The sequence below is a fragment of the Pimephales promelas genome, chromosome 22, assembly GCF_988280905.1.
Source record: "Pimephales promelas chromosome 22, fPimPro1.hap1.1, whole genome shotgun sequence".
In the NCBI taxonomy this organism is placed as follows: domain Eukaryota; kingdom Metazoa; phylum Chordata; class Actinopteri; order Cypriniformes; family Leuciscidae; genus Pimephales; species Pimephales promelas.
The window spans coordinates 10857454-10884399 of NC_142790.1; the positions used below are offsets into that span (position 1 = coordinate 10857454).

A 26946-nucleotide genomic window follows, 5' to 3' on the forward strand; every position below is an offset into this window, starting at 1 on the left:
AGCCCGTGACCTCCAGCCAGTGACTGCACTGAAAGAGAACAAAAAGTAGAAAATGTTTATTGTTTGTCAATATCCAGTTATATAAAAATATATGTTTTTACTACTTTAAGAAAGCACGCCTCTGTTTTCATCAGTGTGTTGAAGAGAGACTATACCGTCTGGGGTGTGGGGGCTAATACACTGAAAAACGGCTATGTAAATGTTTATCTCGTCACATTTAATCGGGTATGAAATGCATTGCCTGAATCACATAAATGATAAAGGAAAATGTTCAATTCAAAAAGGTGAAATATGACAACAAACAGAGTGGTGCGTAATGGAATGCAGCAGAACAGCATCAAGAATATCATTTACTGGGGAGAAAATTTGGCCATATCTGATTATTGGGTGGGACTTGGCCATATCTCCTCAATGTCTATGGTGGTTATGGCCCTGGTGTTAGAAGGTTCAGAACACAGACTGTAATAACCTGCTGACTCAGTTGGGGTTTCGTTTGAAAGGTATTGAGTGGTGTTGATTTTATTAATATTTATTTATTTATTTATTTATTTAATTATTTTAAATACAAAACTGGGTCCAAAATGTCAATTTTAACTTGCGTTTATTTTATATTTTTATTATTTTATATATTTATTTAATTATTTTTATTGAATTACGACTCTTTTGTACTTTAAGTGATTTCAGCCTGTTGGCTAACTTCTGCTATTTTTCTAATCCTAACCACATGCTTCTCAAATCCCACCCTCCAAAAGCACATTGGCAAAATCAAAGGCGCAAAATGATCGACTGGCAGAAATTCGGAGAGTTTCTGATTGGGTAGTTCCCCGGACTCACTGAAAAACCTGAAACCTTAGTGGGAAGATTTTATGTGTGATTAAAAAAAAAAGGCTTCCAGCCGCTTTAATATTATCTTCTTCCGATTTTCAGCTGGCTAGTCTGGAGATGTTCTGTGGTAGATTGTGTTGTTTAATACATTATTATGTATTTATATATGTGTGTATATATATATATATATATATATATATATATATATACATATATACACACATACATATATGTTTATTGTGGCGGTTGCCAGCTGGAGTGGCCTGTTTGTCCACCGGAGGGCACTCCAGGTGGGACTGGGTTTCACACAAACTCCATTTCCCATAAGCCCCGTACCTAGCACTGATTACCGGCACAGGTGTTCCTCATTTCAACGCTCCATATAAACAGCCCTCAGACTCTCTATCAGTGCGAAGTCTTGTTTTGCCCCGGCGACATTTCTGAGCGTTTTCCCTGTGTTTATCTGGATTCTCTGTTTATCGACCCTCGACTGTTCCTGGACTTTGATTCTCTGTTTGCTGCCTGCCCCGACCCTTGCCTGTTATCTCTGGATTCTGATTGTTGCCGCCTGTCCTGACCTCTGCCTGGTATTGTTTATGCTCTGGACTGCCTGCTCTATATTGAATGCTGATCGTTGACTTCTGCCTGTCTGACTATTCTTAATAAATATAAACTGCACATGGATCTGCACGCTTCCGCCTCTGCATGACAGAAGACTTCGCCGACACAAGATCCAGCAGCCATCATCGTCATGAATCCAGCAGTCAAGCTTATGCGTCTCCGTCAAGGAGATCATTCCATTGAGAATTATGTTGCTGACTTTTTAGAGCTGGCTCACCTGACCTGCCTAGATGAGGTATGCTTAATGATCTTTTTTCGTGGAGGACTATCTGAACCGCTCAGTTCGTTCATGCCCTTGCATGATCCTCACGGGACTTTAGAGCAATACATTGACCTCGCTCTTCTGTTGAGCGGATCATCATTTACTGTGGGCTTTGAGGAGAAGGCCGAGGGGACGTTCCCAGAGACCGTCCAGCCAGAGACCGTCCAGCCAGAGACCGTCCAGCCAGTGACCGTCCAGCCAGTGACCGTCCAGTCCGAGACCGTCAGCCCTGCCGAGCCTGCACTTCACTCAAGCCTCGCGAGTGATGAATCTCCAGTTCAAGTGAGTCATCATGAGTCTTCAGTTCAGGTGATTGAATCTTCAGTTCAAGTGAAACGCCGCCGCAGGAGGAGAAGGAGGGCTCGTTCAGTTCGCCAGGCTTCGGTGAGCTTACCAGGACTCCTCGCCCTGCCGGCCCCGCCTCTGCGCCTCGCCCTGCCGGCCCCGCCTCTGCGCCTCGCCCTGCCGGCCCCGCCTCTGCGCCTCGCTCTGCCTGTGCCTTTCAAGCTCTGTTCAAGCTGTGCCCTTCAATTCCCTGTGGACTTCTCCAAGTATTTTTTGGGGGGGGGCAGTAGGTACCTTGTGAGGGCCATGGAGGCGATACAGACATGGCCTTCATTTCGTCCTGCTCCGCCGTGGCCGCCCGAGGGGTCCTCACCGCCGTGGGCGGCTGAGGGGTTGTCACCGCCGTGGTCTCCTGAAATGTCTTCACCGCCGTGGCCGCCTGAGGGGTCTTCACCGCCGTGGCCGCCTGAGGGGTCTTCACCGCCGTGGCCGCCTGAGGGGTCTTCACCGCCGTGGCCGCCTGAGGGGTCTTCACCGCCGTGGCCGCCTGAGGGGTCTTCACCGCCGTGGCCGCCTGAGGGACCTTCACCGCCGTGGACGCCCGAGGGTCCCACAGCTCCGACCTGGTCGCCTCCACAGCCAGCTCCGCCACAGTCTCCAGGTCCTCTTCCGCTCCACGGGCCTGGTCCTCCACATCTCTCCTGGACATTGTAAGGAGCGTCTGGAATCCGCTCCTTAAAGGGGGGGCTATGTGGCGGTTGCCAGCTGGAGTGGCCTGTTTGTCCACCGGAGGGCACTCCAGGTGGGACTGGGTTTCACACAAACTCCATTTCCCATAAGCCCCGTACCTAGCACTGATTACCGGCACAGGTGTTCCTCATTTCAACGCTCCATATAAACAGCCCTCAGACTCTCTATCAGTGCGAAGTCTTGTTTTGCCCCGGCGACATTTCTGAGCGTTTTCCCTGTGTTTATCTGGATTCTCTGTTTATCGACCCTCGACTGTTCCTGGACTTTGATTCTCTGTTTGCTGCCTGCCCCGACCCTTGCCTGTTATCTCTGGATTCTGATTGTTGCCGCCTGTCCTGACCTCTGCCTGGTATTGTTTATGCTCTGGACTGCCTGCTCTATATTGAATGCTGATCGTTGACTTCTGCCTGTCTGACTATTCTTAATAAATATAAACTGCACATGGATCTGCACGCTTCCGCCTCTCCATGACATTTATACATATTTATTTATTCTGTGCATATAGTGATTTGATGTAATTGCATGCAGCGATTTTAGGGCAGCTCAAGTGCCATTCCAAGATCATCCAAAAGCTGTGTTCCACAACCCAGAGAGCTACCTTCTAAGGGGCTGTTTACGACACCATTTTCAAGTAAAAACTTAACAATTGTTTATGCATTTTGGTTGTCCATTTTGGGTCCCTGAAAACGCCATGTTTTGAAAACGGGTTTTTAAAGTGCGAGTTTTTGAAAACGGTCTCTGTGTTAACAACAAAAATGCAAATCTCTGAAGACGATGACATCATGCACATGCATATTAAGTGTTCAATCTATAGTGTTTCAACAACACATTCTCATCCCAAGACGTCATCTAACTGACGCTTTTGACCATACATCAACATCCGACGTTTTAGGGTACCCTTTAACGTCAGTTAGATGGCGATCCTAGGGCGTCATCCAACTGACGCTTTACCTTTAGTGTCAGTTAGATGACGCGGGTAGGTTTAGGTCTGGGGTAGGGTTAGGATTAGATAGCGTCATCTAACTGACGTTAAAGGGACGTATGGTCAAAAGCGTCAGTTAGATGATGTCTTGGGATGAGAACGGGCTGGTTTCAAAGCCATCACATGGCCTGGAAACAGAATACATCATTTTTAGTCGTTTTCGCGGATCCGTGTGAATGTGGATCGTTTTGACATTGGTATCGTCTGTACGCGGGAAACTCAAAGGACAAATTTTAAACGTATAAGTGGCATGGAACCAAATCAATAACCAATTAGGGACACTCTACAGACAGAAACTCATGGAAGACTCGACTCAACTGAATAGTTTAAAGTTAGCATGTTGCTGAGCTAACAACACATTACTCTATAAGCACAAAATACACACATACAATACATAAACACAAGTATTGGATAACATAGACTGTTTTGTTTAATTATATTGATCTGTTTTCCTGATATTTTGAAACTGAGTAATACAATTTAATGAAATATCTACAAATAATCACAATTTTCCTGTGTTTGTCGCATTTTGGATTAATTTATTTGCTTTACTTATTTAGTTGCAATACTAGTTTGAGGCAGAATGTTTTGAGGCAGTATTGATATGATGCTTTTATTTTGGAATAACCTTTGTGTTAGCAATTGTGATATTATTTATAGATTCTTATAATGAGTCACAATTACTAGTTGATTTCAGTAGGTTGCAAGGTGCTGTTATAAACATATAACTTTTTTTTATGTCTTTAATGTTTAGTGACTGTCTTTCTTTTCATTTCATCCTATCTCTGTCGTTGTCTCGACTTTGATTAGATGTTGTCTGTAATGTGAATATCATTTGTTTCCCGTGCTGATTTTTGTGTGTGTGTGTGTGTGTTTGTGTGTGTTTGAGAGATGATGCCAGAGTGAAGTGTACTGCTATCATTGTATTCCCAAGATAAATCACTGCAAATGTTTCCTGCTCTGATTACAAATGACATGCACATGTGTCTCTTCGATCAGAGCGGCAGACAGAAGAAGATAATCGAGAGAAACAGCGAGGCGCTCAAACCTCTCACTAAAGATCAGCTGGACCAGTTCACCTTCTCTGTGCGGTAAGTGTCATTTCTCAAGGCCAATTTCATGCCTATGGATATAGCTATGTTCAGAATGGGAAAACTTGCATACTTACTGCATACTGCGCATGTGGAACAGTAGGCATTATGCCATGATAAACAGAATCATGACAAATCTTTGTCATCACATGACCTCATGATGTTTAATTCAGCACTTAATGTAAAGTTACCATTTTGAAAATAATAATAAAAAAGATATAGTTATTTTGGTAACACTTTACAATAAGGTTCGTTAGTTAACATTAGTTAACTACATTAGTTAATATGAACTAATAATGAATAGCACATATACAGCATTTGTTAATCTTTGTTAATGTTATTTTCAACATTTACTAATACTTGATTAAAATCGTGTTAACATTAGTTAATGCACCGTGAACTAACATGAACAAACAATGAACAGCTGTATTTTACTGAACTAACATTAACAAACATGAACAAATGCAGTAACAAATGTATTGCTCATGGTTAGTGCATGTTAGTAAATACATTAACTAATGTTAACTAATGAACCTTATTGTAAAGTGTTACCGTTATTTTGTACGTCTTGACCAACTGAAAATGCAAGTTCAAGTCAATTGCATTGCATTGTGGAATAGTGATACAACAGTATGCTGTTATTTTGGCAAATGCATTGGGCATTCACAAAATTTGCATATGCTGGGCACAGCATGCTGCAGAAGTGGTACACACACTACAGTGGTATGCTGTGCTGAACATTGTGTGTCAGTGTGTGGATAAACATTAAAGGCCTTATCTTTTGAATATGTCATCTTTTATGCTGAGATCATATATAAATCCCACTACCTAATTTCCCAATATTCCTTTGAAAATTGTTATTGTTGGATTGTAACCCTATAATATTGCAGCCTTTTCTCAGTGCATATATTAACACTCATCAACTTGCGTGATTTATTTGAGGCTCAATATGAATGTCGCTGTCCTCAATATGAATGTCGTTTTATTGTCAAACTCAATGTGTGTTTTTATTGAAAGGATCAAGGTAACGTTAACATCGGCAACACATAAAACCTTGTGCTGTGGATAATTGCTTTTTCTCTGGTGATGCAAAGTGCACAAGCAGGCCTACGAATGAGTGTTTTCTCCGTTTTATTGTGGCTTACAGCATTTGATATTAATGAGAAAACAGGAGTGAAAACACACCGACACAAACAGCAGCAGCGTACAAATCTTATAAACGGCCTCGTCAAAATTGCATTTCACAAAACACTTACCTAAATTTCACTGCACGTGCCTGCAATGAAAGCCGCTCGCCTAAATCCACAGAGGGAAAAATTGAGGTGTGTTTTTATTTTGATTTTGCCCGAATTATTGCCAACGCTGTACATTTCTCTGAAAAGAAAGAAAGAGTGACTCGTTTTATAGGATTTAGAGCTGCCTACCTCTGCTCATTTCTGAAAATTGGTAATTTGTTGCCGCTGGACTAGTATTAAACAAGATCAGAAGCTGTGCTGCTGCAAGTATGAGAGGAAATCAAATGAAACTCAGGCCACACATCAGAGACGAGAGGGGCTGGAGCACAACTAACCCAAAGCACGATAAAGGACTTCAAAAAGTAAAGCCAGACATCGACGGGCACAGTTTAGCCTCGCTGTTTTTCATGCGAGCAGTCTGAAATACAATTCAATCGACTGTTTCTTAGTTTATTCATATTGTTTTGAAATGCAAATCACGTAGTTCTCATGTAATCTTTGGGAGATCATACTGATTTTAGAGAAAACGAGTTAATTCATTGTATTGGATGCAAACTTTGTTACACCATTATTAGGGTGTAAACTTTTGTGCATGTTTTTTTTTTTTTTTTTAAAGAATCTCCCATGTACAAGCAAACATGCACAAAAGTTTACACCCTAATAATAGTGTAACAAAGTTAGCATACATGTAATGCACACATCTAAATGTGATTAATGTACTGTATACCATATATGCTTTTTAAAACTTATTCTATGAATCAACTTGTGCAGTTACAAGTAAAGGTTATAGCTGGGTTAGGGTTATTATTTTTTGTCTCTAATAAAAAAAAAATCTTCACAGTTTAATTTGATACAATTTCTCTATTTTTTTGGGATTGTAGGTGCCCATTAATTTATAAAAAGTATAAAAAATAGGAAAATTTCGGTTGTGCTTTATTTTACAATTTCAATGCACTTACAGTGCACTTACCCACAAAAGTACTGATGGTTGTGTACTTACCTAGAAAGTACTGGCTAATATAAGTTAAGTAAGGTTAGGGGCAGGTTCAGGGTTAGTACCTAGTTATTACCCAGTAATTGTAATTACTAAAATAAGTACTGAGTATGTACATGGGTAACTGGACTGTAAAAGGAAGCGTTACCCTTTATTTTTAAGGTGTCGTTGTTACAGTGTAATTATATGTTTAAGTTCTGAGTAATACTAAGGAGTCCCACTTTATATTAAGTGGCTTTAACTACTATGCACTTACATTGAAATTAATAATTTGATACAATGGAATTATTGTGTACATACATGTTTTCACATTGTACTTATATTTTGAAAATACATGCATGCAATTACAGCTGTAATTAATTTATGTAATTACATTTGTAATTACACTGTTTCCCCTTCCCTTACACCTTAACCTATATTAAACCTACCCATACCACCACACCTGACCCTAACCTTACCTGTATCACTCCTCAAATTAATAGCAGCCGAATAGTTTTACAATAAACCTGAACACAATAAGTACATTGTACTTATATTATGTTTTGATGTGAGTACATAGTACTTAAAGCCACTTAATATAAAGTGGGACCCACTTTATTTTAAGGTGTCATTGTTACAGTGTAATTATATGTTTATGTACTGAGTAATAATAAGCAACTTCATGTACTTACTATAGGGTTAGGGTATGATTAGGGTTTTGTTAGGGTAAGTTAAGTTGCATGTAATTATGCATAATTTAATGTTAATACTATGGTAAGTACATGTAACATATGTAACAAGGACAGTGTAACTTACTGTTATTGTAAGTACAAGTAACATATAAGGACACCGTAAAATGTAAAAGTGTTACCGTACTGAGTAGTGTAAGGTAACTACATGGGTTATTTATTTAGGGTTATAACATTACTACAATAAGTACATAGTATGTTTATGAGAAATAGGACTGTAAAATAAAGTACTACCGAAATTTTCTTTCTTAAAACAACCGCATCCATTGATCACATCCAAAATAAAAGTTTGTGTTTACGTAATATATGTGTACATGTATATATTTGAGAAATATTTGCACATATATTTATATCATTTGTATTATATATAAATATAAATATTTTATACATAAATAACCATTTTTTTTCTTAAATATATACATGCATGTGTGTGTATTTAAATAAACTAAATAATTGCACACAGTACACTAATATGTTATTTTAAAACAAACTTTAATTTTGGATGCCGTTATTAATCATGATTAATCGTTGCACAGCCCTATTTTATATATATATATATATATATATATATATATATATATAACAACCAATCACTGTTCTTAAGCTCATTACCAAGCAAAAAAAAAATAAAAAAATCACCAGGAAATGCTATAATTGTTTAAACACAGATAAAACAGTTTGAAGTGTTTCATTTTGTAAGATCATCTATCTGTACCTGAGCATGACAGATCGGACATAACCCCCATCCCCTCATGCGGTAACATGCTGCCTTCATACATGCTGTTTTGATGTGATATGTGAATGAGTGAGGCATATTACTGCCATCTAGAGAATCAGCAGAGACTCTAATGTTACGTTTGATTTTTTTTTCCTTCTGATGTGAAATGTGGTTGGCTCAAACAGAGGTGTTGAAAGTTCACAGCCACGGTTTATTGATAACTGCTGTCCCATTTCTTTGCATGGAAAATCCGTATGAGTTGTTGCTCAGTCCGCTTGAATGACCTCTGAAAGTACAATGTGTGCCGACTAAAACTCCAAACAAACAGTGTTGAGCATGCCTTATTACTAAGTAAACTGTACATAATGAAAAGTGAGTTTTTTTCCATGACAACTGGTAAATAAAATCAATATTTATCTCAATGATTATATTTGTAAAGTATTACTTGAGTATTAGCTTGTTGACATTTAACACATTTGCTGAGAAGCGCCCTTACGGGTAATGTGTGTGTATTGACTGTTGTGCAGTAGTATTGACTGTTGTGCAGTAGGACTTGTGTATTTGGATGAATTTGGATGATTTTCTTTTCTTGAAATCTTAAAAAAACCTTTAATTTAAAGGCTCATGATTGAATTCTTGACATGTTTAATACATTCATGTAATACATTTGTGCATGTCAGTTGAAAAAATGAATGAATGAAGAAGGTCAGGTGTCCAGCAAGGGAACTCCTCCCATAGTGTTTAAACATATACACCTCATTCTGTAATCTAAGAGAATGACCAGAGTTTGCTTTTTTAGAAGCTACACTCTAATAAAAATGCTGGGTTGTTTTAACCCAATTTTGGGTCAAATATGGACAAACCCAGCCATTGGGTTACATTTTTAAATTACATTTTTAACCCAATGTTTGAATTCGTAAATATTTGACCCAAAATTGGGTTAAAACAACCCAGCATTTTTTAGAGTGTAAAGACTTAAGTATTTTTTTTTTCTTTATTGTTCCCAAATTTCATATTATAATTATTTTACTATTTATAAAAAATCTGGATGTGGCAAATAATACAAATAATATTAGAAGTGGAAATGAAGTATTATTGGTTATACATTGTCATTAATATTAAGATATAACCATATACAGGTATCTATATTCCAGAAAAGGTTATAAGCACAATATAATGCTTACATCTGGTGTAGGCACAGTAAAAGAGTCTCAAACACTCCAACTTTTAAACAGCACAGACAAAAACGCATGTCTCAAGGCTAGTGGTTTTCAGTGAACTGCGAGCAGGGGATGCTGGGTATTACTCAGAGAGCTGTTTATCTGAATGGGCAGAACTGCTCTTGTTCTTTCTCTTTGACTTCTATTATTCTCCTCATTTGATCCTCTCCCAGATTTACATATCAAACACCTTTGCCAGGGTAATAACCTTAAACCACACATTACAATTTCAAAAGAGCAAACAAAATGCATCAAAGTGCAAGTATTGGTATGTGCACACAATGACTTTCAGAATGAAAAGAGCGTAAAAAAGTATAACAAAAAGAGTTTGAGGTTTGAAGACCTTTCACCTTATTTGATGTGCTTGTTTGTCAGAGATCTTTTTTTACAAATAAAATAGATACAGATGAGTCGCCATTAAATCAAAATGGGGAAACGATTTAGTCAATTCCCGATGGACAAAATCAAGTTCCGCCTTACTTTTTTTTTTCTCTCTTTCGAGAAGCTGGCAATACATCATAAATGTGCTGAATAAAAGCTAATTGGACCAAGAAAATATCTGTTATGATGTTTGGCCAAAATCTAAGGCAATGTCACATTTTTCCTTCACACACAGCAATCGCCGAATGTTGCAATCGTGGATAAAGTTGAGGTATCGTGGAATATTGATTGTATATATAAATAATTTTTCATTCAGTTCTAAAAAGTAAGTTCAGTCTCATTAAACATAAACCATGCTAACCGATATATTTGTTTGCTTCGTGTTTTTTATACTTTATTGTATTATTAGGTTGGTAACATGCCAACATCAAAGACTACTGGAATCACTTGTCAAGTGTTTTACTTGCTTAATGTGAGGAGCAATATGAGTGTGAAGCATGTACACTACTGGTCAAAAGTTTTACAAATAATTATATATATATATATATATATATATATATTTGGAAAGAAGTCTCTTTTGCTCACCCATACTGCATTTATTACATATTTTATTACATATTGTAATATTACATATTACAGTAAAAACAATACTGTTGTTTCTTAAAAAAAATGTGTTTTTATTTAAATATACAAATATAAGTTATTCCTGCAATGGCACAGCTGAATTTTCAGCATCATTACTCCAGTCTTAAGTGTCACATGATCCTTCAGAAATCATTCTAATATGTTGGTTTGGTGCTCAATTGTTATTGTTCCTCAATTATTAATAATATTCCTTATTATTTTCAATAATGCAAATAGCATTCGCCGTTAATATTTTGTTTGTGAAAATCACAATACATATTTTTTTCTTGGTTCTTTGATCAATAAAATTTTTTAAATATAAAACATAAATATTTTGTAACATTATACATGTTTCATAAACATCAATTTATTGCATTTCTGAAGAAGTGTTAATTGCTTTCTTTTTTTTTTCTTACCACAAACTTTTGAATAGAAGTGTATCACAAATAAATTCCATAAAGTATTAAGCAGCAAAAACTGTTTTGAACATCGATAATACTAAGAAATGTTTCTTAAGCAAAAAAACAGCATATTATAATGATTTTCAAAGGTTTGTGTGCACCCCAAGGCGTCACCTTTGACTGCAGTAAACATTAAGCTTTGCCATCACAGGAATATATTCAATTTTCAAATACAAGTTCTTTTAAATTTGAATAATAATTCATAATATTGCTTTTTTTGCTATATAATTGTTAACATATTAATTATTCCAAACTTTTGACAATCTGTGGTGTATATTTTATCAAATGTGTCCCTTGGTTTGGTGTTGGTAAGGATGCTGCTTTAGACGGGCTCTGCCTACAGCGAGAAAGCTATTGTTAATGACTTATTTATACTGTGACAGAAGTTTCTTTCTTTTTTTTTTTCCTTTGAATGTTTCCTTTGAATGTTGCCTTGAGATATCGTTCTGCATCTTCTCTGCAAAACTCTTGTCAAAGATTCCTTTCTCATTGAGCAGGACAGTGAATGTATTTATCTGCATGTGTGTGTTTGTGTTTTTTTCATTAATTACTGCACATATTTATGTTGCGCCGATGTCATCCTGTCAACGAAATATTGTTCCCCTTTTTCTCGTATTGGGGAAACCTGTTTTAATCAAACTCAGTCTCACACAACAATTATATCTAATTAGCCCAATTATCAAGACTCTAATTACATTGAAATATACCCCCCAAATCTCATATCAATTATATCTGTGACTTTTCCTGTCCTAAAAAGAAGATAAAGGGTCTGTGTTTCCTCTTGAGGATGAGCAATGCCTCCAAAATCTCTAAAAATCATTCCCATATCCTTTCACAAAAGTCCTTTCCATCCTTTCATGGATTCCTTCATGGTTTATGTTCCCATTTTCTTCCGTCTCTTTACCTTGTCTGAAAATTGTGTGGTTTCTCATTGGCCACATACACACTGCAGTTTAATATGTCTGTCACTTTCTTTTATATCCAGCCCGATCTCATGGGAATTCGTACGAATTTTACGAGGTGGCTAATTCGTAACAATTCGTACGACCTCACTCGTACTAATTAGTACGATTTTGCTAAATCGTACATATTTTACGAATTATCCAATTCGTATGAATTTGTACGAATGACCTACCCCTGACCCCGCCCCTAAACATAACCGTCACGTGGGTTTAGACAAATCGTACGAATTCGTATGAGTGAGGTCATATGAATTAGTACGAATTAGCCACTTTTGAATCACTCGTACAAATTTGTACGAATTGGTCGTGAGATAGCGTAGTTTAAATCACATGTTCACATCAGCGCAGTCTCATCCCAAGACGTCATATAACTGACGTCTTGCGACATCTTGTGACCATACGTCAACATCCGCCTTTTTAGGGTACCCTTAAACGTCGTTTAGATGACGTTATCGGATACTAACCCTACCCCAGACCTAAACCTACTCATAAACCTACCCCGTCACCTAACCGACGTTAAAGGTAATGCGTCAGTTGTATGACGGCCCGGGAACCGACGTTTAAGTGTACCCTAAAAAGGCGGATGTTGACATATGGTCAAAAGACGTCCCAAGATGTCAGTTATATGACTTCTTGGGATGAGACTGTGTTATTCACATACATTTTCTTTGTTACCTTGTGAAAAAGAAGTACAGTTTTGCTTTAATAAGTACAGTTTTGCTTTAATATATTTTGATCTGAATTTTAATGTATTCAGATCACACTTAATACTATTTTTCTAATATAATTATAAATATAGAAAAATAGTAGTTAAGTGTGATCTGAATATAATGTTTTCGGGACATAACTGCTTGTTAATTGAAAAATGCATTTGTTTGGTCCCCTGACATAGGGTTATTTTATTATTTTATATTGTTTCCTGGGTTGCCCTTATAATGTTAGTATGTTTTTTAGATCAAAAATAGTAATAATTTAGAAATAAACAGCATTTTTCCTAGCCTGATTTTAGCCTCTGATTTGAACACTCTGTTTGAAGGGGCGTCTCTGCTGTGGGATTCAATGTAACTGCCCACTGCTGTGATTGGCTGACATGCTAGCATATGAAATAGCTACATATTACATGTGAAACTCTATTGAATACTTTTCACTACAGCTACGTTTTTACTATTACAGCTATCGAGATTACTGAATCGTGAGAAGTTTCTGCACTCTCTCTAATGCTTTCACCAATGCAAACACGATGATGTACAGTAAGAGCTTCGTTGTGCAGTGTAACGTGCGTCATTGATTTCATGATGAGTTGTCCAAATAAACTTGCGCTGTGTGGAAAGATCGTTCTTTGATTGCTTTCTGTTTAATTTGTTCACAATTTAAATAAGATTATTTTCATCCTACAAAAGAAACAATGTAAAGTTGATATTTTAGTCACTGGCTTGATGCATAAAAAGTATCGAACGATTTTGAGAGAAAGATTTCCTGTCTGATCTTGAACAATTAGGCTGCGCGTCAGAAATTGTTGCTGGACGTTAGCTCGATCGATTTATTTTCAGACGTTCATTGAGTTGAACAGTCGTCGGTGAAATGTTTGGACCATACAAAACTTTGGGAGTTGAGTCGGCGCATTTCCAGAGAAAATAAAATTAACCCATTTTTTCTGCAGAGGCACGGATGAAGGAACTAAAAAATACTTTTGTGTTCATTTGCACATCCGAACACCGATCAACTGCCATGCTTTGCTCGTTTTTAGGCCATGATATCTCTCGAAGAAACACTCAAATCTCAAATATATTTCTCTAGAAAAAACTAAAATCGCGCCTGCGTGTTTGTACGTCCTGTTCCTAGCTTGTTTTCTCAGGGACCAGCCAAATTCTCTGGGGCGGGCAAAGCAGAGAAAGGGGAGGTAACCTTTCCCCCGTATGACATCATATAGGGGAGATTCAAGGTCTGAGCTGCAGAGAAGAGAAAAATAGCCAAAGCTCGGTTTACACCGATTGAAAATTCTAGACACGAGGGGACCAAATACAGGCTAGGGAAACTCATATTAATGTTAAAAAACCTCAGAAAATTAAAATTTCTTGTCAGGGGACCTTTAAGAGGAATTTTGAATAACACACTATACTTAATGTTGTAATCAAGTACAGTATGTTATAATTGTACTTCTTTAAAGTATTACAAAATATGTTTAAAACATAATTGTTTAAAGGAGAACTCCGGCGAACAATGAACCTTTGGTCTAATAAAACATCGGTACCTAGTCAATCGTTCTCTGAGATTTGTTTTCATGATAATCGAATGTAAAGAGTTGTATCTCTAAAAACTGTTTAGCGTATAATGCTAGTAATGGGGGCATTGACTAAGTAAAAAGAAATCGCTAGTTTATACCATTAACAAGGCTCAAAATAGCCCCACACTAACGCAGTAACATAATGAGGCTCCATACATACAAAACGAAGCATTGAGAACTTTTTAAGTGTACAGACCATTTAATAAGAAGATACTTTATGAAGACAGTTCACTTCGCGTATACAGACAGGAGCCATCTTAAAAAATAGTCTCGACAAGTCAAACCACGAACGTCGTGCTGAGTGATCTGAACTGTATGAAGTTCAGCGAACTTCTGAACTGTATGAGCGGCGTTCGGGGATCGACTTATCGAGACTATTTTTTAAGATGGCTCCTGCCTGTATACGCGAAGTGAACTGTCTTCATAAAGTATCTTCTTATTAAACGGTCTGTACACTTACAAAGTTCTCAATGCTTCGTTTTGCATGTATGGAGCCTATTTTGAGCCTTGTTAGTGGTATAAACTAGCGATTTCTTTTTACTTAGTCAATGCCCCCATTACTAGCATTATACGCTAAACAGTTTTTAGAGATACAACTCTTTACATTCGATTATCATGAAAACAAATCTCAGAGAACGATTGACTAGGTACCGATGTTTTATTAGACCAAAGGTTCATTGTTCGCCGGAGTTCTCCTTTAAAGTTTACCTTGAAAAAAAAAAAATTCTAGCTTCATGCATTATTTTTAATTAACAATTTAATGTAGGTAAGTTCCATAAATAAATAAAAATATCAATAATAGTAAATAAAGAAAAAAACATTTTATTTAAAAAAAAAAAAAAAAAAAAAAATACGTCCAGATTCAGAATGATGATCGAAACATATATCGTTTCCATCAACATAGAAAACAAAGTTTGCACAGTGCTATACCTCATTCTGGGTTAACATTTCATTCAGTAAATTAGGCTAAATCAGTTTTGATTTATATGCTGATTAATGTTTTATGATCATGTTATTTTACATGTGCATAACCAATGCTTTTATCGCTTGTTTCTGTTTCTTTTTTCACCTATTTTTTGATCTGGAGTTTCTGTACTCTTTCAGAAGGTGTGTAAGAGCACCCCCTTTAACAGTGAAAACATGGATTGCCGGAAAGTTCTTTCAATGGCAGGGATGGTGGGGAAAGAGTTGCAGTAATTGGCTTAAGAAACTGTCATGAATACGCTATATTTTTTAAAACGCTATAGTTACCTAGTTAACTAATTTTATGTTATCTGCAAGTACAGTTGTATACTTTTTTTTATATTTGAAGTAGGGGAGAGCGGGGCACAACCTAACACATTTTGGTTTTGGCTCAATTAATTAAAAAATAATTAGGTTAGATTAATATTTTTTTTCCACAAGCAACATACACATCTCTGCTACAAATGAACACTTTAAGTTTTTTTTTTTCTAGGACCTACCATTTTCGTACAGTTGGACTGAAAGTGACAGAAGTGCAAATGTTACAACTTACCCCATATGCGGGGTTATTTGTAACAGACAGAGGGGTTAGTTGTAACACTTGTGTGTAACACACATAATTCAGGACTATTTTATTTGTATTTGATATTGTTTGTGCATCTGTATAGACAGATATCCATACATCCATCCCTCATCAAATCATCCTTCTATTGTGGATCAATATCATGGATAGAGACATAGAAAAGGGCTGCTCAGTTTTGCAATAAATAATAATAAATAAAATTATAAAATATTGTAATTGCAATTAAATTAGATTTGTGTGTGGCAGCTGCATGTACAATTATTATTATTATTATTAATAACAGTACTAATAATACAAATGAGCTTAGAATAAAAAATTAAAGGGTTTATTGCATTAAAAACATGCCATATTTTTAATAAATAAACAAGTTATCATTCATAGTACACTCAATTTTAAACATTTTAAATTCCAACATTGTTTTTGAAAGTCCAGTAAAGTTAAATGTATAAATAAACACTCAAACCTGAAAAGTTGTGTGGCTCCTGTGATGATTTGATTATCATTGTACACTTGGCGGATTAGTTGAAACACTGTGTTACAACTAACCCCGCTGTGTATTACATATTTTAAGCCTAGCTAACAGTCGTTATAGGAATTGCTGACATGTTTCAAAACGGTGCTATATTTGAGCAAACAAGACAGTGATTAAGGCAATACAAAGTTAGATTTGGAAACGTATACACCCAACTCAGAAACCGAAAAAAATATATGATGAAAAAATTTACTTTTATGGTGTCAAAACACTCTTTGTCCAGTATCTTCACGAAATATAATCAAAACTTTCCGCAAATTCGTGGGAGACCGTCTTCTGGCAGCAAGAGAAAAAGAGCGGAAAGACAGCCTGCTTGATCCTGACGAACTATGTTAAAAGTCCGTGTTACATTTAACCCTGCGTTAGGTTGTGTCCCGTGCTCCCCTACACTACATGTGCACATTCAATTAATTTAAGTGCACTTCTGTTTTACTCCTTTAAATAGACAATAATCTTTAGTTTTACATGATCTTCAAATCTGTTTGTTTGCAGGTGGTAACGATTACTGAAGTAAAAATAAGTTTCAAATGGCATTTGCAGTGGCATTGACTTTTCACTTTAAAAAATATCAACCCTATAAGTCCTTTTTTTGTAATGTATGCTAATTGTAGATCTCAGTAATCATCTCACGGCTGTTCATTTTGCGCGCAGAGAAAGCCATGTGTAAGAAGAGCATGCCTGAAGTTTCACATCCCACGTTCCTCCATCTTGGATCACAGGTCAATCAATTCTGATGTAATACTGTGGGTAGTTTTGTCTGGAGGTGTGCAGAGTCACCTCGGGGCCTGATGGGCCCTTTCCTGTTCTGAGAGGCTCCTGGGAACCATCAAAACTCCACACAAACACACTCTAGACTTCTATGGCCAGGTCTGTATAGATGGCCTCTGACTTCACAGAAATCAGAACTGTCAAATCTGACGGGCTGTTGGCCTGAGAGCGGTTGACCGGTCGTGGTGTGGTGGGTGGCTGAATCATGGTGTGTTTGTGTTGTGTATTTTCCCATAGCCGTAGCTTCAAGTGCACTTCAGAAAATGAGGTGTCCATCTGAATAGAAGAACTATGGACATGTTGTGTTTTTATGGACTTCCAACAGCATGTTCAGAAAGTCTCAAGAGATTTCTACACTAATAAATAACTTAGATTTAATATATAATTGTTTTCCTTCAAATTGTATCCAAAAATAAACGGATGTATCTGAGGCATGTTTCCACTGTAGAGCCTTGACAAATGGAGATGTTTTAGTGTGTATGTATTTAGTGCCAACATAAACATGCAGTACCAATTTAAAGTAGTATTTCTTGCCTGTGTAAATAAGTGAATATGTCAGGCTCTATGAAGCGGTTAGCTGACAGCAGATTTTATCACAGTTTGAATTACCCATGATACAAAGCGGGATGGAGCTGTCAGTTGTCACAGGCCAGTTTGGTGTAGTCCTTTAGTTTCTCATGGTCAGGTTTGTGTCTGTACTTTTTCTGGGTTTGTAGAATTAAACATTTTCTCTTGAATGACTATAATGATTGTGGATATGTGGATTTCTCCTAATGCTTGATTTTTATCTATGATTGCTTTAAAGGCCAAGGATTTGTTTTCCCAGTGATATTCTGAGTTATTTACAAGACCAGCTGTATTTAGATTGCTTTATGCAACAACTTTAATGTCTTTTCATTTCTCTTTAAATAAACTCAAGAAGAGCATCCTCTAGCTATAAAGTTTTTAATTCTAAAAGTGATTCATTCATTTCTAAATAATTAATTTGATGAAAAACAATCTAAATGTATAAATTATATAAACTTTATAAATGTACAGTTAAACAGTTACACATTCCTTAGAGATTAAAGGACAGATCTAGTATAATTTCTTAAGAATTGGAAATATCAAGCAAAAGCCAACATGTCATTGAGAACAAAAGATCAGAAAAAAGCTCAGATCTGCACAACACATTAAACCATAAATGGCAGATAACCACAGGTCTAGTTCATTACAACACCTTTATATATATATATATATAGCATGAAATGTGTGCCTGTGATATTCTATTCAAATAAATGACACTTCTTTTAATATTTTTCTATTGCATTGACATTCAAACATTTTTAGTGTGACCTAAGAATACAAATACGCTTTGTGGACACTAAATGTGAAAAGATTCTTGGTGCTGAAATTGTTTAATGTTTGCTGATGTTCATGTTTGGATTTTGTATAATGGAGCAGGATTTGCAGCGACAGCAGTCTGTACAGATTTATTCATTGAACAGTGGGTCAAAACCTGCAACTTTTTTTTTAGTCATTCTGACGTCCCTCTGAATTTCCTTCCTGTCCTGTCTTTTGCATCTGTTTTGAGGCTTCTGGTAGGTGACTGCAAGGGCAAATGATTCTGTTTGAAAAAGAGATCATATATTTTCTGCACGCTAGGTTTAGGTTTCATTGAGTGGCTTTAGTTAACAGGTTAACATGACATGTTGAAATTGAAAACTAATGAATAAATGCCTATTGTTTAAACACTATGAGATTAGATATAATAAAGACATGCAGTACATTTTAGGAGGGTCTTGAATCCAAGATGGCACCATAACTAAAGCAACATGACAACTACTAGCAGCAGGGGAAGTTTTTTATTTTATTTATTTATTTTTTTAATCTTGTGTGTTCCCTCTCAAAACTTTTGCATTATCTCGCAAAGATATTCGGGTTCCCGCACAAAGCCTTTGCGTTTTCTCGCAAAACATGTGAGCTCGGACAAAAACTTCCCGTTAAATGTCCCGATGGCAGTGTTTCAGACAGCTCTGTATGTTAACAATGGAGCGGTTCATAGTGTTTGAACTTCGACTCAAATATAAAGAAATGCAGTCAGTGTAGTCCATGGAGTTCAGTAAAGTTGGCAATACAAATGATGTGCTCTCATCACCACAGAACCTAAACCTCTGGGTAGGCGAGGATCCCTCTTGTCCTTCGTGTTCATCACCTGCCACTTTAAGACACATTTTGACAGAATGTAAGGTGGCTCTTAGCCAGGGTCGGATTACTTGGCACCACGATGAAGTACTGCAATGTTTGGCTTTAGCATTGGAAGGCAAGCGTAACATGACCAATAAGTTCCCACTAAACACTGGACGTCGGATAGACGTGCAGATCATGCCTATATTGGGTCCGTTGGTCCATGACCAATTCTGGACATCTATTCGACGTCCAAACTAGGTCCACTATTTGGACGTCCAACCATGACCCAATTTGGACGTCACGTTGACGTTCAACATTTGACCGTTGAACTGGGTCATTTTTCTGGACCTCATTTGGACGTCTATTACAGGTGCAGGAAATTTACATGATTAATATGCAATGTTTGTTTTTTTTTATTTACAAATATCAACATTGTTGTTATCAACATGATTAATACATATGAATACAGATTATTTATAATTATTTAAGATAGTTTTCCAAAAACTGCATTTGATTGTCTCAAGCAGAAGGTGGTAATTGACACATACAAAGGTCTAATGCTGTAGCTCAAACAGTAGAGTGTTGGCACTTGTGAAACAGCCACCTAGTGCAATGCTTAGATCAAGGGTTTGATTCCCAGGGAAAGCAGGAATGTAAAAGTGCAATGTAGTCACTGTGAATAAAAGCATGTGTCAAATGCATAAATATAAATACATGGTACAGATAATATCCTTTAAAAATGTTCTCTACCTTTTTGAAACATGGGACTACAGTTATAGAAGTTATAGAAGATACTAAATTTGATGTTGAAAAGACGTCCACAAACGACCACATTTGGTCCCACCGACGTCAATATTAGACGTGCAAAAGCCGTCGCCTGGCGTTACAAAACAACCCCTTCAGTGGACTGAAATTGGACGTCCAAAAATTACATAGAAAAGACGTCACTCTAACGTCACATTGCGCAGTGGGTTGCCACCTGTTCTAGCAAAACATTACACACAAAAGACAATATTCCTCTGCCCAGGTAAGCAACCATCAAGAAAAGCTGTTAAAACCAATTCTCGACCAGGACAACTGGAAGTGACTGTAAGATGTTGGCTGATCTTGATCAACGGCTTATTCTTCCACCTGAGATTGCCACCACTGACCTACGACCAGATATTGTTGTGTGGTCTGGATCAGCACGCATTGTTCAACTGATAGAGTTAACAGTGCCATGGGAGGATGCTGTAGATGAGGCATATGAGAGGAAGAAACTGTGGTATGCTCATCTGGCCACTGAAGCAGAACAGCGAGGATTGAAGGTCCAGGTTTATCCAGTGGAACTGGGTTGTCGAGGATTTGTGGCGCACTCTACAACCCGTTTCCTCAGGAACGTGGGATTCAGTGGCCAAGAGTTGTGTCGCACAGTAAAGGACTTATCTGAAGCAGCAGAAAGGAGCAGCAACTGGCTGTGGTTGAGACGGAAAGATTCTGGCTGGCGGTGTACAGGCTGCCACGCTACGGTTTTGTGGAGTCTGTTGGTTTAATTGTATAATTTGCATAGTTATTACAATACGTTCCTGTGTATATTGTGTGAATGAGGGTTGGTGTTTGGGCAGATAGTCTGTTTTGCGATAGGTAGTATGCTATACGGAACCGTTGCCACTGAACCCACTTTAATGAAGACAGTGGGGCTTGACAGCCTTAGTCAAACGGGTTGGCGCATATGATGGGGTTGCGGAGAGTTTGTGAGATTGTGGTTAGGTCTCAGCCCAGCTTACTGACCATTAAATCTCTCCTGCTGTCACTGCCGAGCCCTCTTGAGGTGTCGTGGGTTAGTCGAAGAAACACTGAGCATGGAAGGTGCCCACTTAAAGACACTAGAGATGTCGCCTACTCGGCTCAATCAAGACGGTTGTCGTGTTGGTCCACTGGGGAGATCACATCGTTGTTGCAGCCGTTGGGTGTGTTGACGCACCAAGTACACTGCAGCCGTTAATGCTTGACAGAGGGAGTTTCTCATCACCATATGGAAAGAAGCGTATATGGATGAGGAAGCATATGTTACTGTAAAGCTACATCTTAGTCTTGGCGAAAGCCGAGTACAAATCAGCATGAAGTTTTAACATCTACTCTCATGTAATGGAAATCAAGATTTGAACTTCCCAGATCAAAAACTCATGAGCTAAACGTTGTTAAAACACAAATAACACCTATTTTCAAATCATAGTAACATCGTGGACAACAAGTTCAAGCTCTATGAACCGTTCCATTGTGTATGGAGCTGTCTAAAACTCTGCCAAGCTGGACATTAATCGGGAAGTGTTTTTCTGAGCTCACAACAAGTTTTGCGAGGGAACAGAAAAATCTTTGTGAGGGAATGCAATTTTACTGAAAGGGAATGCAACATTTCTCGGGGGAACGCAAAAGATTAAAAACCTTATTATTATTCTGGACCTCAGAATTGACCTACTTCTGTGGATGGCCACAGACCATCCACCTGCTCGTCGCCGAAGTCGGTCTCCTCGCGGTGTCCTCCGCTCCCACTAAGCCTCAGCAGCAGCCATCGTCCAGGCCTCAGCATGGAGCAATCTGCAGGAAATCGACCAAGCCCCTCTAGGCCGCTGCCAGACCAGGAGGCAAGCTTTTTGGAGGGCCGGGCGGAGAATCTGTTGTTTCCTTTTGTTTCCCTTTGTTTCCTTTTGTTTTTGTTCTGTCACTGGACCCACAATTTCAATATAAGAGAAATTTCTGAAACCTCTGATACCCAAGAGGCTCATGGGGCTACCCCTCAAGCTCCTCTTTCATCACCAACGAGTAGCACTGGCACAGCAAGTGTCCCGGACTCACTGACGCACCACACACTCAGCTCTGGGGTCATTTCAAAATGTATCCGTCCCCAAGATTGGTTTGCAGCAATCGACCTGAAGGATGCGTACTTTCATGTCTCGATTCTCCCTCGACACAGACCGTTTCTTCGCTTTGCATTCGAGGGACTGGCATATCAGTACAAAGTCTTACCCTTTGGGCTCGCCCTGCCACCCTGTGTCTTCACGTAAGTCGTGGAGAAAAAGTCTTCACCATGCTCCCATTTGGAGCATGATGTTCGCATTTTCAACTGTCTCGACGACTGGCTGGGTCTCGCCCAGTTGAGAGAGCAGTTGTGCGAACACAGGGACATGGTGCTCAGTCACCTCTGCCACCTTGGGCTTCGGTCCAACTGGGAAAAGGGCAAACTCACCCCGGGTAGAGGATCTCTTTTCTCTGTATGAATCTGGACTCTAAATGTATACTATTTATTAAAACCGCTTGAAAAATAATTATATTAGGCTATATATATATATATAATTATTATTTAAAATTACTTACTAAAGGTTTGGATTTAGAGGGCAGCAGAATTTTCACAAATTTTCAGCATCATTACTCCAGTCTTCAGTGTCACATGATTCGTCATTCTAATAGTAACATGATGATCTGATGATCAACAAACATTTATGTAATAAACATTTATTTTATTTTTCAGGATTTTTTAGGTATAGAAAGTTCAAAACAACAGTTTCTATTTGAAATAGAATCTTTTGTTACATTATAAACTTCTTTACTGTCACTTTTGATCAATTTAATGCGACCATACTGAATAAAAGTATTAATTTATTTCCCAACATTTTTTTTTAAATACATTCTTACTGACCGCAAGCTTTTAAATGGTACTGTATAATGCTACAAAAAGTTTTATATTTCAGATCTAAAGGATCATGATGAACACTGGAGAAACGATGGTTTTCAGCTTTGATCACAGAAATAAACAATATTTTATTATATTATTATTTTAAACTGTAATAATATTTCATAAAATTACTGTTTTTACTGTATTTTGCATCAAATCAATGCAGGCTTGGTGAGCAGAAGAGTCTTTTGAACAGTTGTGTACATCCAACAAAATGATTTATTTACAAATGTTGTTTTTAACCTAAAAACAACGGCATGATTAATGTGGATTATGTGACACTGTGGTAATAATGTTGGTTTCAAAAGACTTGATTAAATAGATGAAACTTGTTTATTAGATATTATATGGTGGGGATTTTTCAACTATTTCAGCACATGCGATTTTTACATAGTTACGTCCAGTAGGTGGCGGAAAAGCACTCAGTAGGTCAGCAACTATTCAACGACCATGACTAGCGAAAAAGGCAGCTTTATTCAGAAACGAACAATGCCATGCCAATCGATGTCAATTATTGCTATTTTAAGAGTGAACTTTGAAAGTGAACTTTGAAACCCAAAACTTTGTGTTTACGTGGCCGATCCTGGCAGCATGAAAAACAAGTTTTATACAAATTCTGAATGGAAATTAGAAAGCACACAACGATCGTTCCCTTTGCTGAAAAACTGTTATCCATCTCCGTCGAGATCTCTAGCACTCCCGTAGAACCAGGGCTATTAATAATGGTGGAAAAAAAGTAACTTAAGCCTAAATGTTTCCAATTTACGCAAGGAATACAGAAGCCCCGATATGGTGTGGATAGATATAATGTAGAAAGATATATAAAGAGAGACAATTACCCCTCAAAAAAGTCGGTAAGAAGCTTTCTCTTCCCGACCTCGAGTGGAGGTTTATCTTTTTCATTTTTTAAAAGTTAAAATTAGCTTCAACAGAGCGGCGCCAGTCAAACAGTCCTGTCAGTCAACGATATCATTGCGCACAGATTTGTTATTATTATTTTTTACTAAAATAAAAATATCTGAGGGACCCCCCTAATTCTATTTTTTACTTCTTATGGGAGGTCCCTAATACCTTATGGGGGGTCCCGGATCCCCCCAGCCCCCCCTCAATTCGAGCACTGGTTACATCGAACGTGAGCGACTGAAGGGAACATCTCGGTTACGAATATACAATGGCGCCACCAGGGGGTGGCCAGGGGTGGCCATGGCCACCCCTGGCCGACTCCTGGCCACCCCATTGGCCACCCCAATGGCCAGTATTAATTTTTGTAGCATCAGTTATGCATTTTATGAATAAGTCAAAAATATTCTTAAGTAAAAGAAGACGGGGAATTATGTGTCGTGACGTGCTTTTTACTGTTACAGCAGCTCTTTGATGTGTTTTTGCCACGTTTGGACAGGCAGGGACGCTTTTCGGCGCCTCCCGCTTTTTTCACGTCAGTTTGGGTGACAAAGTCATCTGAAGTCATTCCATATAGCTTAATGTGAGGGACAGAAGTATATTTACATCATTAAAGTATACGGAAACTAGTTTTCCCCCCTCTGCGGCTGTCAATCATTCTCCATTCATATTCAAACAGCACGCGTGCCTCTTGGATGCACGGTAAAACTCTCTCCAATATGATATATTCACGTTATAAATGCATGATCTGTAGATAAAAGGCTGTATATTCGCATAAAATTACTTTATTTTCTTGGAGTTTGTTGCTGTTTTTAAACGACTCACTACAGTGTGCTTGTTACTGTTAGATCACACATATCACAAGGACTATGAATCGGCATCAAACGCACAATAACTGTGAAACAAAGGAATAAATCGCACTAGAATTTGTGCGCTCAACATTTCTTCGATTTGTGACATGAGCTTTTAAATGCGCACTTATGCAGCGCAGTGCTGCTGCACACTGTGACATGTTGCTTTGAGCACATCATTCTGCACCCGCGATGCGCATACACGCTGTGTGCTCTCTGTTTTTCATGTTATCATGGGTTTGCGCACTGAAATATTATTAAAAGGCAATATATTTTGTTATACCTAGCCTGCTCAATACATTTTAAATAAGCATAATTTAATTGTATATTATTTATTTGTAGTGTAGGCTATATATGCACTTCTGAATTCTTGACATTAATATATATATAAAATTGTGACATGTATGATTGCCTGATTGAATTTTTAAAGAGAACTAATAGTAATTTGTTTTTATTAACATATTTAGATTTTATAAAATTACTGTGCAGATTTTTTCAAGAATTACTTTTTGCTGCTGATGTATACACTCATTAAGTTTATTAAAAATTCATAATACATTTATGTAATATTTAAAGGTGTTAACTGTAATCTTACACTGCAAAATAATAACTTAAAAATGATTAAATTCATCACAATTATGTAAGTATCTGGAAATTTGCTGTGGGGCAAGGGCCCTATATATATATATATATATATATATATATATATATATACACATACATCATATAATACATATCATTATATATAATATAATATATATTAGTAGGGCCCTACTAATATCATTAGTAACATTAAATATTACACAATAAACCAAAGTATATCAGTAGGAGTTTGCTAAAGTCTTTCTGATAGTTTTCTACACCACAGTAGAATACAATTCTGAAATTATGGTTTATACTGTAGTTTTGGTGTGCCACCCCAAGATTTTAACTGGCCCCATCTGGCCACCCCTATGAAAAATTTCTGGAGGCGCCACTGCGAATATAACCCTCGTCCCCTAAAGAGATGTACGGTCCCGTCGCCATCATTGCTGACCATCACTGTACGGCCGTCACAACCTCAGCTCCTCAGCGAAAAACAATGTGTGCGTGCACCTGCTTCCTGTTTATACCCGTGCTGTGGGGTGTGGGCGCACGATGCGATTTGTGGATGCCAACTGCTTGTTCTGTAGACACACGTGATGATGATGGGCTCCTTGAAGTGATGTTGTCATGTCGACGTTATGTCTCCCGTTCCCTCATTCAGGGAACAAGGGTTACATTACTTGATGTTTTTTCGTGCTGCTACTGTAAGAACACTGCTAAGTGTCTGGATTGACAACTGTACTTAAATGTTTTTTAGAAATGGTGGTAATTGACAGTGATAACCAGCGGACAAGACAAAATGGGACAACATTTTTTAAAGTGCTTTATTCAACAGTTTCTGCTAAAATAATAATAAAAAAAAATAACTACTGAAATATTTTTGTTGTGTGGATATTCCCAATCACATTAATTGATGTCTCATTTCCTGCTAAAATCCATAGATGTTGCGCTGGGAAGCATATTGAACTTGTGCTATGAAAATAAGACCAGGGTTTTGCTGAATAACCTGCTCATAATCACTCTCAGCGGATCCCAGGTGCATTCACAGACTTCATGTTTCCACTGTGTTTATTAGACTCAGTGGGTCTGGGCATTACCATGTAAGATTCCCTACCGATAGACGTAACCGGCCTATAAACACACACATGTTGCGCTGGCTTTAACTCGGCTTCCTAACGTACACGGGGTGTGGAAGAGTGTTTGGATGTAAGAGCCAGAACACTGGCAGAACACGCATACTCCGTGTTTCTGTTTTTATAGAGACTCAAGCTCTTTTCTCATGTATAGGAACTTCACTGCATTAAAAAAAAGGAACGGTTACCTATTAGTCAAACGAGATCCACTAATTAAGTGGAACACATTTTTTTCTGCTTTCGATTAGGTTAAAGTACCCCAGCTCCCATCTCCCCTCAGCTGCAAATAATTCAGATAATTTGGCAGTGGCAAAATTCCTATTCTAA

At 37.7% G+C, this 26946-nt stretch overlaps 1 protein-coding gene across 2 annotated transcripts in view; it reads left to right on the forward strand.

Annotated features, from left to right (window-relative positions):
* The window catches only part of ofcc1 (orofacial cleft 1 candidate 1), a 460325-nt gene that overhangs the window by 368486 nt on the left and 64893 nt on the right, over positions 1-26946 (forward strand). For both annotated transcript variants that reach the window (XM_089125751.1, XM_089125752.1), the window contains exon 15: positions 4725-4816. In XM_089125751.1, the coding sequence (XP_088981877.1) occupies positions 4725-4816 (92 nt within the window). The remainder of the gene's footprint in view (positions 1-4724; positions 4817-26946) is intronic.